The 17,522-nt window shown below is 44.7% G+C and overlaps 1 protein-coding gene across 6 annotated transcripts in view; it reads left to right on the plus strand.

Annotated features, from left to right (window-relative positions):
* The window catches only part of LOC130275543 (flavin-containing monooxygenase 5-like), a 79,816-nt gene that overhangs the window by 16,817 nt on the left and 45,477 nt on the right, over positions 1 to 17,522 (plus strand). The window contains exon 3 of one of the 6 annotated variants that reach the window (XM_056523604.1): positions 142 to 186. The exons of 1 other annotated variant lie outside the window; for it this stretch is intronic. In XM_056523604.1, coding sequence (XP_056379579.1) covers positions 142 to 186 — 45 coding nt within the window. Of the gene's footprint in view, positions 1 to 141; positions 187 to 11,769; positions 11,846 to 17,522 lie in introns of those variants that run through there. 4 more of the 6 variants (XM_056523605.1, XM_056523609.1, XM_056523608.1 and 1 more) reach the window with 4 other exon arrangements.

Raw genomic sequence — 17,522 nt, forward strand, 5'->3', positions numbered from 1 at the left:
TGAATTTTAGGGCCGTCCATACAGCTGACATATTTATTTGTTTTTTGTTAGATCAGCTCCTTCTGGCAACAGGGAGTTTTTTTTTTCTCTTTTTAAATCCCCAAATACCGAGTGTAAAGTAAGTGATTTGTCTTCTGTCAGTCTTTCAGCATCAGGACTTGCCATCAATATTCAATATCAACAAAGGTAAGAAGATTCTTTTTCAAAATAACATGAAAATAGTTGTTTGGTTCTACAGGATTCAAATTTTTATTTACTGCAAAGTCCAGAAAAACTGCATTTACCTTTATTATCTATTAATTATTTCTTGGATATATACGTTTTGACAAGTCCCTTTCTTTGGTCGTAAAAGTAACCCCTCTGGCGGAATGCTCAGATGTTAAAGAAGGATTGACATATTAAGAGATGACTCCGTAATAGATATAGATTAGTTCTCACCGGCTATAATACTTATTAAGTGTTTCAGTATAAATAGATCCTGTACAGATGAGGTCAGTTATGTTACCGAACTTTCATTGTAGACGTTGTTGGATAACACATTTATTCCAGATGAATAACACATCGTCCTGGCTTTAATACTAAAGGTAGAATTGTCCATACAGTATGGAGTCGTATACAAAAGTTTATGCCCCCCTGACAATTTCATGGTTTTCATTTATAAATATTGGGATTTTGGATCAGCAGGTATGCAAATGCTTCATTTTGGAAGAAGGTTCTGTGGACTTACCAAACAAAGTTGGAATTATTTGCTCATAAAGGGTTGTTAAAAGAACACACAAAGCGTCCCAAGACAAAACCCTTGCTACGCACCGTAACATTTGGTGGAGGTTCCATCATGTTGTGGGGGCTGTGTGGCCGGTACTGGGAGTCTTGTTAAAGGGGTACTCCACCCCTAGACATCTTATCCCCTATACAAAGGGACCCTCCGTGATCTGTGTGCAGCACCCGGCATTCTAAACAGTATGTTTAAAACACTGGGTTCCTGAGGCGGGAGATGTGACGTCACACCACACCCCCTCAATTCATGTCTATACCTATATTTTTATAGACCTATATGTGCCGTGTATATAATACACCTATATGATGCCTGTATATAATATACCTATATGTGCCCTGTATATAATATGCCTATATGTGCCCTGTATATAATATACCTATATGTGCCCTGTATATAATATACCTATATGTGGGCTGTATATAATATACCTATATGTGGGCTGTATATAATATACCTATATGTGCCCTGTATATAATATACCTATATGTGGGCTGTATATAATATACCTATATGTGGGCTGTATATAATATACCTATATGCGGGCTGTATATAATATCCCTATCCGGGCCCTGTGACCCTCATCATGCTAGGAATCTTCTAGAGGACGTTATTTCTGCTAAAGGAGGAGACACTAAGTATTGATGGGATATTTCTGTTGGGGCCCAAATTTATGCGCCCGTCTACTTTGGTTTTGATGCAAGTTGCACATTTTCTGTTCATCCATTAAACCCCATTTCACTACTGAGATATTACTGTGTCTATAAATATGTATATATAATATTATTGTGTCTATATGTTACAGTTAAAACTAGTTTCCCCAGTGAAAACTAGTTTTGACTGAACGCCTTGTGAAAACTAGAATTGACTGCTTTTTCCTAGTTTAAACTGAAGTTTTTACTGAACACCTTCATACAAACTAGAATATTTACTGAACGCCATTGTACAAACTAGAATTTATGCCTGTGTGAAAACTAGAATTGACTGTTTTTTTTTTTTGTTTTTTTTTGCTTAAGGTTGTTTTTTGTGACATATTGTACTTTATATTAGTAGTAAATTTTGTTGACATATGCAGGGTTTTTTTATTTTGCATTTTTCTAGATTTGAAATTCTCTACTTGTAAGAGAGATAGTCATGTCAAATAAATCTAGTTGTTAGGGATGTCCAGATACCAATTTGGTAAGACCAAGTACGAGTACCTATACTTTTTTTTAAGTACTCGCCAATACCAATTACGATACTATTTTAAATGTGAAAGTTTTTTTTTTTGTTTTGTTTTAATGCGTGGGGGGGGGGGGGGGAAGTTTTTATTAGGGAATGGCTTTTTATATAAAAACAAAAAACTAAACATAATGAATGTAAAAGTAAATCCCTCAGCTAGCTGTCCCATAAATGAAAACCCTCATAAAAGCTATGTAGGTAGTAGGTAGCATTCCTAGCATGATGAGGGTCACAGGGCCCAGATAGGTATATAAGCTTAGTAGTTAGTCTCCATTATAGCTTTCAGGTAGTAGATAGCTCCCCACATTAGGTAGGCAGCAGAAGTCCCTCACTCGTGACTCGTGGACAAGCTGATGCTGTTGCAGGACTCATCAGTGTCCCAGGAGGTATGGGGACCCCTAGAGACGATTTTCAAAGACAAATTTCTTTAATAAAATGTGATTTTTTTTTTCTTTTTAGAATTATATTAGAAAAACTATTGTTTTGCCAAGATGCACAGCATATGAAAAGTTTTGTTTTGGTGCTTAGCGGAGGGATACACGGGTTTGCAAGGGCTATGTGGTCAGCCCGCACCAGCGTGCTTAGTGGAGGGGGTACGTGGTTATGTGGAGGCAGCATGGTCAAACAGCATGAGCATGCTTAGCAGAGGGGTACACAAGTATGCGGAGGTGGTGTCCAGGGGGTACTTGAAAAAAAATCAGTAATGGCAGCCACTGGTTACTGGTCTGGATCACTTTGAAAGAAATGGTTGGCTGACGCCACTGCACCGAGGAGCGGAGCAGGAGGACAGCAAAGGGGCAACGCGGGCACTGGGCTACCATCAGCTTAGTTGCTCCACTGCCCCTACAGACCGGGGACCTACTACTATGAGCCATAGCAATAGGTCCCCAGACTAAAGGAGCAGTGGAGCAGCAAAGCAGGACAGTATTGTGGCCTACAACTATATATGTGGGAAGTTGGGGGGCCTAGAGCTATATTTGGGGGCACAGAGGGGGCCTATCAACTTTATGGGTCCGCAAAGCGGGTGCGATTACTGTGTTTGACAATAAACATGGGGACTTTGTAAATAGGTAGGTATTGTACTGCAGGAAGGTTCTGTGGAGAAGTCTTGTAAGGGACAAATCTTAATGGCGGTCTAGGCCAGATAGTGAAGAAAAGAGAAGTAAACAACTCCGGTTAGAGAAGACGTCACCTATAAATCGGGGGGACTGGGGAGACAGGGAGAGGAACAGGGGGCCTGTTGTATAGGAAAGTAAAGCATATGATTTATACTATAATCATTACAAAATGTCTCTAATATGGGGGTACAAATTTTCAGGAATGGGCTGTCAAGGGGTATACCACTGAGCTAGATTAATTTTGATCTCAAGCATCACATGTAAGCTAGATGAACTTTGACCTCTGTGGAAACAGTTTGAACTGAACCATTTTTCTCTACTATAAACCAGTTTCAATTGACATTTGCTTTTTGATTATCAGTAAATTCTAGTTTATACGAAGGCGTTCAGTAAATATTCTAGTTTGTACACAGGCTTTTAGTAAAAAATGGTGTTTCAACAAAGGCATTCAGTAAAAACTAGTTTTAACTAGGAAAATGCAGTCAATTCTATTTTTTACAAAGATGTTCAATCAAAACTAGTTTTTACTGGGGAAAAGCAGTCAACACTAGTTTTCACAAAGGCATGAAGTCAAAACTAGTTTTAACTGTAACATATATATGCATATATAATATCACTGTGTCTAGATATATATGTATATATATATATATATATATATATATATATATATGTGTGTGTGTGTGTGTATATATATTACTGTCTCTTTATATATGTATATATAATATTACTGTCTCTTTATACAATATTAAAGAGGTACTCCGGCCCTAAGACATCTTATCCCCTATGCAAAGTATAGGGGATAAAATGCTTGATTGCGAGGATCCCGCTGCTGGGTACCCCCGCAATCTTTCATGCAGCACCCTGCTATCATCAGCCTCCGGAGCAAACATCGCTCCAGGTCTGATGAATCACGATCACAGGGCCAGAGTATTGTGACATCACGATCCGCCTCCTAAATGCAAGCCTATGGGAGAAGTTGTGATAGACGCCACGCCCCCTACCATAGGCTTGCATTGAGGGGGCAGAGCATAATGTCACACGGGGAGGAGCCGTGACGTCACGATACTCAAGCCCCTTGATTGTTATTAATCAGAACCAGAGTGATGTTCGCTCCAGAGGATGATGATAGTGGGGTGCTGCATGAAAGATTCTGGAAGTCCCCAGCGGCGAGACCCCAGCGATCAGGCACCTTATCCCCTATCCTTTGGATAAGGGATAAGATGTCTTAGGGCCGGAGTACCCCTTTAATTGGTTCCAGGACGACCATTGTATGTTAAAACCATTGTATGTTGAGACCACAACTCTATGGAAACCTGGTAATTGGTTCTGAAGCCACCAAAATGTCATCCAAAAGTAGCAAAAAGTGAGGATTAAAGAAAAATAAGTAGATAACTAATATGGATTAACCCCTTAAGGACCTAGGGCATATGGATACACCCTGGCTTTCTGGTACTTAAATCGTACCTGTCATAGTGCAAAAAAAAAGAAAAAAGTGATATGCTACTCAGGACCCAATCCTGATCATGTGCATATAATTGTTACGTGTCTCTGACCTATATATCCAGAGATATAAGCATTTATCTGCTGGTGAGTTACTTTTTCATTGTGCAGGCTGGAGGGGGCGTGTCAGTCTGTCTCCCTCACAGGAGCAAGCCTGTGCAGTCAGCCAATCAGTACTCTCTACTCTGTAACCCTTTCCTCTCTGGTTTTATGCTGTGTCATGTGTCAGAGGAAGATACTTGGAGCTTGCCTGCAGTAATCAGAAGACATTATGGTGAATTCATAACAGGATAAAATGTATAAATATAACAATTGATCTTTATAAAATTAGTGCAAGGATTTTTTAGATGAAAGTACAGCATTTTTATGAATACATGTTCTATCTGTTTTATCTTCTCCTAGTAAAGCTGTATGCTAATCAGCATAGCTGTCACTATGTGTGTCATTCATCTTTCACAGACTCCTGAATGTCTGATCAACTTCTTTGTCATTCAGGAGTCCGAGAAAGCTTTGAATATTTCAGCATGCTGGGAATTGTAGTTTAGTAACAACTGAAGCTGCAATGTTTGTAAATAACTGTGTTAGAGCAGTGTTGCCTCCAGCTGTTTTAAAACTACAGCTCCCAGCATGTCCACACATCCTTTATCTGTAGTTTTGCATACACAATAGAAATCTCCTATACTGGATACCGGTATGCTTTACGGCCGGTATCCAGTATGCTGTAAAATCTAGACTAGTCTGTCTGGCTAAAAGACGGGCGACCCCTAGTGGTGGCTATTTTGAGCTTGAATTTCAGGTGAAAATTGAATTTTTTTTTCAACAGGTGTATATTGTGAAATGTCATATTATAATGAGTCCTGCAATATATGAAAAGTTTTTTTTAACAATGACAGTGCCTCTTTAAGGACCCAGGACTCATCCATACGCCTGTGGGAATTTCGGTACCTGCCACGCGCCGGGGGGGGGGGGGGGGGACCGGACCGGGGTGACTGCTGATATCGATCGGCAGGTACCCCGCGCAAATGCCCAGGGGGGTCATCAGACCCCCCCCATGTTGGCGATCGGCACAAATCGCAAGTGAATTCACACTTGCGATTTGCGCCTATTCCGGGTCATACGGGTCTATGGTGACCCGGTGATCTGGAATATAAGGGGGGTCGTGGTTGTCTAAGACACCTACGATCCCCCTGAAGGGATAGGAGTGAGGTGGCAGGGGTGCCACCCCTCCTATCCCTGCTATTGGGCGTCAGAAGTGACCACCAATAGCAGATCGGGGGCGGGGGGGTTAACTTTCGTTTTCACCGTCCTGCCCACCCGCAATAGGCGGGGCAGAACGGGGAAACGAAGGGGACCGAATGCTGAAGATCCACTTACCCGTCAGGAGGCAGCGGGCGACGGTGATCTGCGCAGGCTACGGTGATCGGCGCGGGCGGCGAAGTCGTGCGGCAGAAGAGGACGGCTCCCTGGATCGTACAGAAGCCGGTAAGTTGCCTAGCAACATCTGGAGGGATACAGTGTGAGACCACTATACCGTGGTCTCTACACTGTAGCCCTCCAGATATTGCAAAACTACAACTCCTAGCATGCCCAAACAGCTGTTTGCTGGGTAAGTGGATCTTCTGGGCATGCTGGGATTTGTAGTTTTGGGCATGCTGGGATTTGTATGCTGGGATTTGTAGTTTTGCAATATCTGGAGGGTCACAGTTTGGAGATCACTGTACAGTGGTTTCTAAACTGTAGCTCTCCAGATGTTGCACAACTGCAAATCCCAGCATGCCCAAACAGCAAACAGCTGGCTCGGCATGCTGGGAGTTGTAGTTGCATACCTCCAGCTGTTGCATAACTACATCTCCAAGCATGCCCTTCGGTGATCAGTACATGCTGGGAGTTGTAGTTTTGCAACAGATGGAGGCACACTGGTTGGAAAATACTGAGTTAGGTAACAGAACCTAACTGAAGGTTTTCCAACCAGTGTGCCTCCAGCTGTTGCAAAAGTACAACTCCCAGCATGTCTGTCAGTGCATGCTGGGAGTTGTAGTTTTGAAACAGCTGGAGGTTTGCCCCCCATGTGAATGTGCAGGGTACATTCACATGGGCAGGTTTACAGTAAGTTTCCTGCTTCAAGTTTGGGCTGCGGCAAATTTTCCGCCGCAACGCAAACTCCTAGCGGGAAACTCACGCTAACCCGCCAGTGCAAATGTACCCTAAAAACACTACACTACACTACACTACCATATAATAATGGGTAAAACACTACATATACACCCCTTACACTGTCCCCTCCAATAAAAATGAAAAATGTATTGTATGGCAGTGTTTCCAAAATGGAGCCTCCAGCTGTTGCAAAACAACAACTCCCAGCATTTCTGGACAGCCACTGACTGTCCAGGCATGCTGGGAGTTTAGCAACAGCTGGAGGCACCCTGTTTGGGAATCACTGGCGTGGAATACCCCTATGTCCACCCCTATGCAATCCCTAATTTAGTCCTCAAATGCGCATTGCACTCACTCACTTCGGAGCCCTGTCGTATTTCAAGGAAACGGTTTAGGGCGACATATGGGGTATTTCTGTACTTGGGAGAAATTGCACTACAAATTTTGGGGGCTTTTTCTCCTTTTACCCGTTATAAAAAGGAAAAGTTGGGGGCTACACCAGCCTGTTAGTGTAAAAAAATAAAAAATGTTACACTAACATGCTGGTGTTGCCCCATACTTTTTATTTTCTCAAGCGGTAAAAGGAAAAAAAGACCCCCAAAATTTGTGACGCAATTTCTCCTGAGTACGGAAATACCCCATATGTGGGCGTAAAATGCTCTGTGGGCGCACAACAATGCTCAGGAGTGGGAGCGCACTATGTACATTTGAGGCCTAAATTGGTGATTTGCACAGGAGGGGCTGATTTTACAGCGGTTCTGACATAAACGCAAAAAAAGAAATACCCACATGTGACCCCATTTTGGAAACTACACACCTCACGAAACGTGACAAGGGGTATAGTGCGCCTGAACACCCCACAGGTGTTTCACGAAGTTGGATGGGAAAATGAAAAAATTAATTTTACTAAAAATGCTGGTGTTACCCTAAAATTTTCATTTTCACAAGGGAAAATAGGAAAAAAGCCCCCAAAATCTGTAACCCCATTTCTTCTAAGACCATACCCCATGTGTGGATGTAAAGTGCTCTGCGGGCGAACTACAATGCTCAGAAGAAAAGGAGCGCCATTGGGATTTTGAAGAGAAAATTTGTCCGGAATTGAAGGCCACGTGTGTTTACAAAGCCCCCATAGTGCCAGAACAATGCAACCCCCCCCACATGTGACCCCATTTTGGAAACTACACCCCTCAGTGACCATTTACACCCCACAGGTGTCTGACAGATTTTTGGAACAGTGGTCCGTGAAAATGAAAAATTTAATTTTTCATTTGCACAGCCCACTGTTCCAAAGATCTGCCAAACGCCAGTGGGGTGTAAATACTCACTGTACCCCTTATTAAATTCTATGAGGGGTGTAGTTTCCAAAATGGGGTCACATGTGGGGGGGGGGGGGTCCAATGTTCTGGCAACACGGGGGGCTTTGTAAACGCACATGGCCCCTGACTACCATTCCAAACTAATTCTCTTTCCAAAAGCTCAATGGCGCTCCTCCTATTCTGAACATTGTAGTTCGCCAGCAGAGCACTTGACATCCACATATGGGGTATTTCCATACTCAGAAGAAATAGGGTTACAAATTTTGCGGGTCATTTTCTCCTATTACCCCATGTAAAAATGTAAAATTTAGGGAAAAAACTGCATTTTAGTAAAAAAAAAAACATTTTTTTTTTCATTTACACATCCAACTTTAACAAAAAGTCATCAAATACCTGTGGGTAGTTAAAGCTCAGTGTACCCCTTGTTACGTTCTTTAAGGGGTGTTGTTGCTCCTTCGCTTCTGAGCCCTCTAGTGCTCCTGACGAACACTTGACATACACATATGAGGTTTTTCCTTACTCGAGAGAAATTGGGTTACAAATTTTGGGGGGGGGCATTTTCTCCCATTACCCTTTGTAAAAATGGTATATTTGGGGAAAAACTGCACTTTAGTGTAAACATTTTTTTTTCCATTTACACATCCGATTTTAACGAAAAGTCATCAAACACCTGTGGGGTGTTAAGGCTAACTGGACCCCTTGTTATGTTCCTTCAGGGGTATAGTTTCAAAAATGGTATGCCATGTGGGGTTTTCTGCTGTTCTGGCACCATAGGGGCTTCCTAAATGTGACATGCCCCCCAAAACCATTTCAGCAAAATTCACTCTCCAAAATCCCATTGTCGCTCCTTCCCTTCTGAGCCCTCTAGTGTGCCCGCCGAACACTTGACATACAGATATGAGGTATTTCCTTACTCGAGAGAAATTTGGTTACAAATTTTGGGGGGCTTTTTCTCCTATTACCACTTGTAAAAATTCAAAAACTGGGTCTACAAGAACATACGAGTGTAAAAAATGAAGATTTTGAATTTTCTCCCTCACTTTGCTGCTATTCATGTGAAACACCTAAAGGGTTAACACACTTACTGAATGTCATTTTGGATACTTTGAGGGGTGCAGTTTTTATAATGGGGTCATTTATGGGGTATTTCTAATATGAAGGCCCCTCAAATCCACTTCAAACCAGAACTGGTCCCTGAAAAATTTAGATTTTGAAAATTTTGTGAAAAATTTGAAAATTGCTGCTGAACTTTGAAGCCCTCTGGTGTCTTCCAAAAGTAAAAACACGTCAATTTTATGATGGAAACATAAAGTAGACATATTGTATATGTGAATCAATATATAATTTATTTAGAATGTCCATTTTCCTTATAAGCAGAGAGCTTCAAAGTTAAAATTTTGGAATTTTTCACCAAGAAATGATGCAAGTATCGTCAAAACTTTACCACTAACATAAAGTAGAATATGTCACGAAAAAACAATCTCGGAATCAGAATGAAAAGTAAAAGCATCCCAGAGTTATTAATGCTTGAAGTGACAGTGGTCAGATGTTCAAAAAATGGCCGGGTCCTTAATGTATAAATGGGCTGGGTCCTTAAGGGGTTAAGCAAGTCCTTACATATTAAAGTAAGAAAGATCTGCTGGGAGCTGTAATCACTGTCTATGTAGAGGACAGGAGCTTCTTCAGGGTCCTGTACAGTACACGCAATGTCCTAAAAAAGTCACATGGAGCCGCCTTTACCTGGTGTCCAAAGGAGCAACTAACCCTGGCACAGGTAATGAGTAGTACAGAACATGTAGTACCCCTGTACTGTAGGGGGCACTACCAGACACCAGTCAGTGCATGCACTTCAGTAATACAGGGGATTTACCAGTGATTGCCCATTCTGATTGGTCGTTCTTCCAGCCATTGACATGTTTCGCAGATCTGGACTGTCTGTAGCATTGTATGTTGTGTCTGGTTTTTAAGTTACAATGGTCCAGAAAATACAATTGTGCTATTTTTTGCAATGCACTATATAGAAAAGCACCGACACACCAGACCCCATATACAGGGCTCCAAATCAGTTTACATTAATGGATAAGTATATACAACAGATAGTGCCTATAAAAAAGAAAAAACACTATTGGAAATTTGTATGAAGTACATTATATGGTAAAATAAAGGCTGCTAATAAAAAAGTAACCCTCTTCTTGTGAAAAAATAAGTCCATGACAACTCCATAGATAGAAAAAAGAAAAACCCTTTATGGGTCTTAGAAGGTAAAAAAGGGGAATAACATAAAAATCCAAAGTTGGGGGTACTCCAGAGAGAAAAAATGTTTTCAAATCAACTGGTGCCAGAAAGTTAAACAGATTTGTAAATTACTTCTATTAAAAACCTTAATTCTTCCAGTAATTATCAGCTGCTATATGCTCCAGAGAAAGTTGTGTAGTCTTTTTCTGTCTGACCACAGTGTTCTCTGCTGACACCTCAGGAACTGTCCAGAGTAGGAGCAAATCCCCATAGCAAACCTCTCCTGCTCTGGACAGTTCCTGACACGGACAGAGGTGTCAGCAGAGAGCACAGTGGTCAGACTGGAAAGAACTACACAACTTCCTCTGTAGCATACAGCAGCTGATAAATACTGGAAGGGTTAAGATTTTTAAATAGAAGTAAATTGCAAATCTGTTTAACTTTCTGGCACCATTTGAATTTTTTTTCCCCTTCCAGAGTACACATATCTATCAATATGTAATGTTCATATTGCTACTTATCTCTGTGTCCAGCAATTTGCACAAAACATGTCTAAAATCTCTATGCATATATTCTTAAATCTATGCCCATAATATTGATGACACGTTCTTTTTTAGGTACAATACTTATAGTATTACTAAGATTCCTATAAGAACATTATGGCCTAGAGTTTTTTTTCCCATTTGGTCCGATTTGTTAACAGTCTACTCGTTTTTTATTGTATTTGGTTGGTTTTTGATGTGCGCCTCTGCATTCTGTTGTTCCATTATAAGACAATGATTTACTATTGATAACATCGTTTTTGCAACATAATTGTGTCTGTGCCAGAACAAACTGTTCCGAACGCTGGAGCCGGTGCCGTGAGCGCGTGACGTCATAGCCCCACTCCCCTCATGATATCACATCCCGCCCCCTCAATGCAAGTCTATGGGAGGGGGCGTGACAGTCGTCACGCCCCCTCTCTTAGAATTGCATTGAGGGGGTGGGGTGTGACGTCATGAGGAGGCGGGGCTATGACGTCACAAGCTCACGGCATCGGCTCCAGCGTTCGGAACAGTTTGTTCCAAACGCTGAGCAGCGGAGTACCTCTTTAAGATTCTTAAACAGAAGTAATTTGCAAATCTGTTTAACTCTTTGACACCAGTCGATTTGAAAAAAAATGTTTTTCCATTCGGAGTACTCCTTTAATCCTTCCAGTACTTATCAGCTGCTGTAGCTTCAGAGGAAGTTGTGTAGTTCTTTTCAGTCTGACCACAGTGCTCTCTGCTGCCACCTCTGTCTGTGTGAGGAACTGTCCAGAGCAGGAGCAAATCCCCATAGCAAACCTCTCCTGGCAGTCATTTGCATGACAAACAGTTCTGGTTTGTAAGGGACAATGACTTTATTAAGGTCGCCGCTAGTTAATTTTTCACAGGAATAACTCCAGCCCCGTGTCCTTTGCTCTGCAAGATGAGTATCTGGCAGCATTTCTGTGTTTAATATGTCAATGGATCTTTAGGTGGAGAAGTAAGAGACAGCCATTCGAGGTAAGTCCATTTTGATGCATGTTTACTGTACTAAGTATCATTGGGGTCTGTTCTTTATTTGGCTTTACTAGAAGACAGTAACAATAGCGCTGCTTTTATTTCAGTACAGTGATATACTTTTTATATTGTTTGCTCAGCAGTTGCTTACATAATAGATTATATAAGAAAGTGTGAACATAATGCCCAGAGGATATCTAAATAACAAAACTGCATCTCTTAATATTTCAAAAGATTTGCTGTGCAAGGGAATAGCCTCGTATTTTATGACTAAATAAGTGACTATTGTGGGAAGAAAGCGATGACATGCCAGCAGCTGCTGCCATAAGCAAGAATCCTCCTATGAGTTGAGCAGATTGTATTAGAGAGAATTGTCATCCTTTTATCTACTCTGTTGAACAGTTTATTGGTAAAGGAAGCAGCTCATACACATCTTTTCTGGTAGTTTTCCCTAAACATCAGCTTTTCACTCCAACTATAGAGTTTTACAAACTGATTGGGATTTAAAACCGAGCCAGAGATCTCTCCAGAAGAAGAGAGTACCTGCCATGTGTCTGTGAGAGTGTCTGCAGACAGCAGAGTGCCTGCAGTGTGTCTGTGAGAGTGTCTGCAGACAGCAGAATACCTGCAGTGTATATGTGAGAGTGTCTGCAGACAGCAGAGTACCTGCAGTGTGACTGTGAGAGTGTCTGCAGACAGCAGAGTACCTGCCATGTGTCTGTGAGAGTGTCTGCAGACAGCAGAGTACCTGCAGTGTGTATGTGAGAGTGTCTGCAGACAGCAGAGTACCTGCAGTGTGACTGTGAGAGTGTCTGCAGACAGCAGAGTACCTGCAGTGTGACTGTGAGAGTGTCTGCAGACAGCAGAGTACCTGCCATGTGTCTGTGAGAGTGTCTGCAGACAGCAGAGTACCTGCAGTGTGTATGTGAGAGTGTCTGCAGACAGCAGAGTACCTGCAGTGTGACTGTGAGAGTGTCTGCAGACAGGAGAGTACCTGCAGTGTGTCTGTGAGAGTGTCTGCAGGCAGCAGAGTACCTGCAGTGTGTCTGTGAGAGTGTCTGCAGGCAGCAGAGTACCTGCAGTGTGTCTGTAAGAGTGTCTGCAGACAGCAGAGTACCTGCAGTGTGTCTGTGAGAGTGTCTGCAGACAGCAGAATACCTGCAGTGTGTCTGTGAGAGTGTCTGCAGACAGCAGAGTACCTGCCGTGTGTCTGTGAGAGTGTCCGCAGGCAGCAGAGTACCTGCGGTGTGTCTGAGTGTCTGCAGACAGCAGAGTACCTGCAGTGTGTCTGTGAGAGTGTCTGCAGACAGCAGAGTACCTGCAGTGTGTCTGTGAGAGTGTCTGCAGACAGCAGAGTATCTGCCGTGTGTCTGTGAGAGTGTCCGCAGACATCTGTTACTGTTATTAAAAGAGTTTTATTGATTGTCCAGCATGGCAGTACAATACGCAGCACAGGTTCCCTAAACTATACATCGCACCACATGCTAGACTAACACTCCTTCCTGAAAGAGAAAAAACACCAAAATCTAATAACAAAACATCACAATCTGTGATCAGGGAGGGAAGTGATCAGGGAGGGAAAGGGGGACTGTAGGAGTAGGTAGGTGTTACGCCGAGCGCTCCGGGTTCCCGCTCCTCCCCGGAGCGCTCGCTTCACCTCCTCCGCTGCAGCGCCCCGGTCACGTCCTCTGACCCGGGGCGCTGCGATCCTGCTGCTAGCCGGGATGCGATTCGCGATGCGGGTAGCGCCCGCTCGCGATGCGCACCCCGGCTCTCCTACCTGACTCGCTCCCCGTCTGTTCTGTCCCGGCGCGCGCGGCCCCGCTCCCTAGGGCGCGCGCGCGCCGGGTCTCTGCGATTTAAAGGGCCACTGCGCCGCTGATTGGCGCAGTGGTTCCAATTAGAGTTATCACCTGTGCACTCCCTATATTACCTCACTTTCCTTGCACTCCCTTGCCGGATCTTGTTGCCTTAGTGCCAGTGAAAGCGTTCCCTGTGTGTCCCTTGCCAGTGTTTCCAGACCTTCTGCCGTTGCCCCTGACTACGATCCTTGCTGCCTGCCCCGACCTTCTGCTACGTCCGACCTTGCTTCTGCCTACTCCCTTGTACCGCGCCTATCTTCAGCAGCCAGAGAGGTGAGCCGTTGCTAGTGGATACGACCTGGTCACTACCGCCGCAGCAAGACCATCCCGCTTTGCGGCGGGCTCTGGTGAAAACCAGTAGTGGCTTAGAACCGGTCCACTAGCACGGTCCACGCCAATCCCTCTCTGGCACAGAGGGTCCACTACCTGCCAGCCGGCATCGTGACAGTAGATCCGGCCATGGATCCCGCTGAAGTTCCTCTGCCAGTTGTCGCTGACCTCACCACGGTGGTCGCCCAGCAGTCACAACAGATTGCGCAACAAGGCCAACAGCTGTCTCAACTGACCGTTATGCTACAACAGTTGCTACCACAGCTTCAGCAGTCATCTCCTCCGCCAGCTCCTGCACCTCCTCCGCAGCGAGTGGCCGCTCCTGGGATACGCTTATCCTTGCCGGATAAGTTTGATGGGGACTCTAAGTTTTGCCGTGGCTTCCTTTCCCAATGTTCCCTGCATCTGGAGATGATGTCGGACCTGTTTCCCACTGAAAGGTCTAAGGTGGCTTTCGTAGTCAGTCTTCTGTCCGGAAAAGCCCTGTCATGGGCCACACCGCTCTGGGACCGCAACGACCCCGTCACTGCCTCAGTACACTCCTTCTTCTCGGAAATCCGAAGTGTCTTTGAGGAACCTGCCCGAGCCTCTTCTGCTGAGACTGCCCTGTTGAACCTGGTCCAGGGTAATTCTTCCGTTGGCGAGTATGCCGTACAATTCCGTACACTTGCTTCAGAATTGTCCTGGAATAATGAGGCCCTCTGCGCGACCTTCAAAAAAGGCCTATCCAGCAACATTAAAGATGTTCTGGCCGCACGAGAAATTCCTGCTAATCTACATGAACTTATTCACCTAGCCACTCGCATTGACATGCGTTTTTCTGAAAGGCGTCAGGAACTCCGCCAAGATATGGACTCTGTTCGCACGAGGCGTTTCGTCTCCTCGGCTCCTCTCTCCTCTGGTCCCCTGCAATCTGTTCCTGTGCCTCCCGCCGTGGAGGCTATGCAGGTCGACCGGTCTCGCCTGACACCTCAAGAGAGGACACGACGCCGTATGGAGAACCTCTGCCTGTACTGTGCTAGTACCGAACACTTCCTGAGGGATTGTCCTATCCGTCCTCCCCGCCTGGAAAGACGTACGCTGACTCCGCACAAAGGTGAGACAGTCCTTGATGTCTACTCTGCTTCTCCACGTCTTACTGTGCCTGTGCGGATGTCTGCTTCTGCCTTCTCCTTCTCTACAGTGGCCTTCTTGGACTCTGGTTCTGCAGGAAATTTTATTTTGGCCTCTCTCGTCAACAAGTTCAACATCCCAGTGACCAGTCTCGCCAGACCCCTCTACATCAATTGTGTAAATAATGAAAGATTGGACTGTACCATACGTTTCCGCACGGAGCCCCTTCTTATGAGCATCGGATCTCATCATGAGAGGATTGAACTTTTGGTCCTCCCCAATTGCACCTCGGAGATTCTCCTTGGACTTCCCTGGCTTCAACTTCATTCCCCAACCCTGGATTGGTCCACTGGGGAGATCAAGAGTTGGGGGTCCTCTTGTTCCAAGAACTGTCTAAAACCGCTTCCCAGTAACCCTTGCCATAACTCTGTGGTTCCTCCAGTAACCGGTCTCCCCAAGGCCTATATGGACTTCGCGGATGTTTTCTGCAAAAAACAAGCTGAGACTCTACCTCCTCACAGGCCTTATGATTGCCCTATCGACCTCCTCCCGGGTACTACTCCACCCCGGGGCAGAATTTATCCTCTCTCTGCCCCAGAGACTCTTGCCATGTCCGAATACGTCCAGGAGAATCTAAAAAGGGGCTTTATCCGTAAATCCTCCTCTCCTGCCGGAGCCGGATTTTTCTTTGTCTCCAAAAAAGATGGCTCCCTACGTCCTTGCATTGACTACCGCGGTCTTAATAAAATCACGGTTAAGAACCGCTACCCCTTACCCCTCATCTCTGAACTCTTTGATCGCCTCCAAGGTGCCCACATCTTCACTAAATTGGACTTAAGAGGCGCCTATAACCTCATCCGCATCAGAGAGGGGGACGAGTGGAAAACGGCATTTAACACCAGAGATGGACACTTTGAGTATCTGGTCATGCCCTTTGGACTGTGCAATGCCCCTGCCGTCTTCCAAGACTTTGTCAATGAAATTTTTCGTGATCTATTATACTCCTGTGTTGTGGTATATCTGGACGATATCCTAATTTTTTCTGCCAATCTAGAGGAACACCGCCGGCATGTCCGTATGGTTCTTCAGAGACTTCGTGACAACCAACTCTATGCCAAAATTGAGAAATGTCTGTTTGAATGCCAATCTCTTCCTTTTCTAGGATATTTGGTCTCTGGCCAGGGACTACAGATGGATCCAGACAAACTCTCTGCCGTCTTAAATTGGCCACGCCCCTCCGGACTCCGTGCTATCCAACGCTTTTTGGGGTTCGCCAATTATTACAGGCAATTTATTCCACATTTTTCTACCATTGTGGCTCCTATCGTGGCTTTAACCAAGAAAAATGCTGATCCCAAGTCCTGGCCTCCTCAAGCAGAAGACTCCTTTAAACAACTCAAGTCTGCCTTTTCTTCGGCTCCCGTGCTCTCCAGACCTGACCCTTCCAAACCCTTCCTATTGGAGGTTGATGCCTCCTCAGTAGGAGCTGGAGCTGTTCTTCCACAAAAAATCCTTCCGGGCATGCTGTCACTTGTGGTTTTTTCTCTAGGACCTTCTCTCCAGCGGAGAGGAACTACTCCATCGGGGATCGAGAACTTCTAGCCATTAAATTAGCACTTGAGGAATGGAGGCATCTGCTGGAGGGATCAAGATTTCCTGTTATTATCTACACCGACCACAAGAACCTCTCCTACCTCCAGTCGGCCCAACGGCTGAATCCTCGCCAGGCCCGGTGGTCTCTGTTCTTTGCCCGATTTAATTTTGAGATTCACTTTCGTCCTGCCGATAAGAACATTAGAGCCGATGCTCTCTCTCGTTCCTCGGATGCCTCAGAAGTTGATCTCCCTCCGCAACACATCATTCCACCTGACTGCCTGATCTCCACTTCTCCTGCCTCCATCAGACAGACTCCTCCAGGAAAGACCTTTGTTTCTCCACGCCAACGCCTCGGAATCCTCAAATGGGGTCACTCCTCCCATCTCGCAGGTCATGCGGGCATCAAGAAATCTGTGCAACTCATCTCCCGCTTCTATTGGTGGCCAACTCTGGAGACGGATGTTGGGGACTTTGTGCGAGCCTGCACTATCTGTGCCCGGGATAAGACTCCTCGCCAGAAGCCCGCTGGTTTTCTTCATCCTCTGCCTGTCCCCGAACAGCCTTGGTCTCTGATTGGTATGGATTTTATTACTGATTTACCCCCTTCCCGTGGCAACACCGTTATTTGGGTGGTCGTTGATCGATTCTCCAAAATGGCACATTTCATTCCTCTTCCTGGTCTTCCTTCTGCGCCTCAGTTGGCTAAACAATTTTTTGTACACATTTTTCGTCTTCACGGGTTGCCTACGCAGATTGTCTCGGATAGAGGGGTCCAATTC

The sequence above is a fragment of the Hyla sarda genome, chromosome 6, assembly GCF_029499605.1.
Source record: "Hyla sarda isolate aHylSar1 chromosome 6, aHylSar1.hap1, whole genome shotgun sequence".
NCBI lineage: Eukaryota > Metazoa > Chordata > Amphibia > Anura > Hylidae > Hyla > Hyla sarda.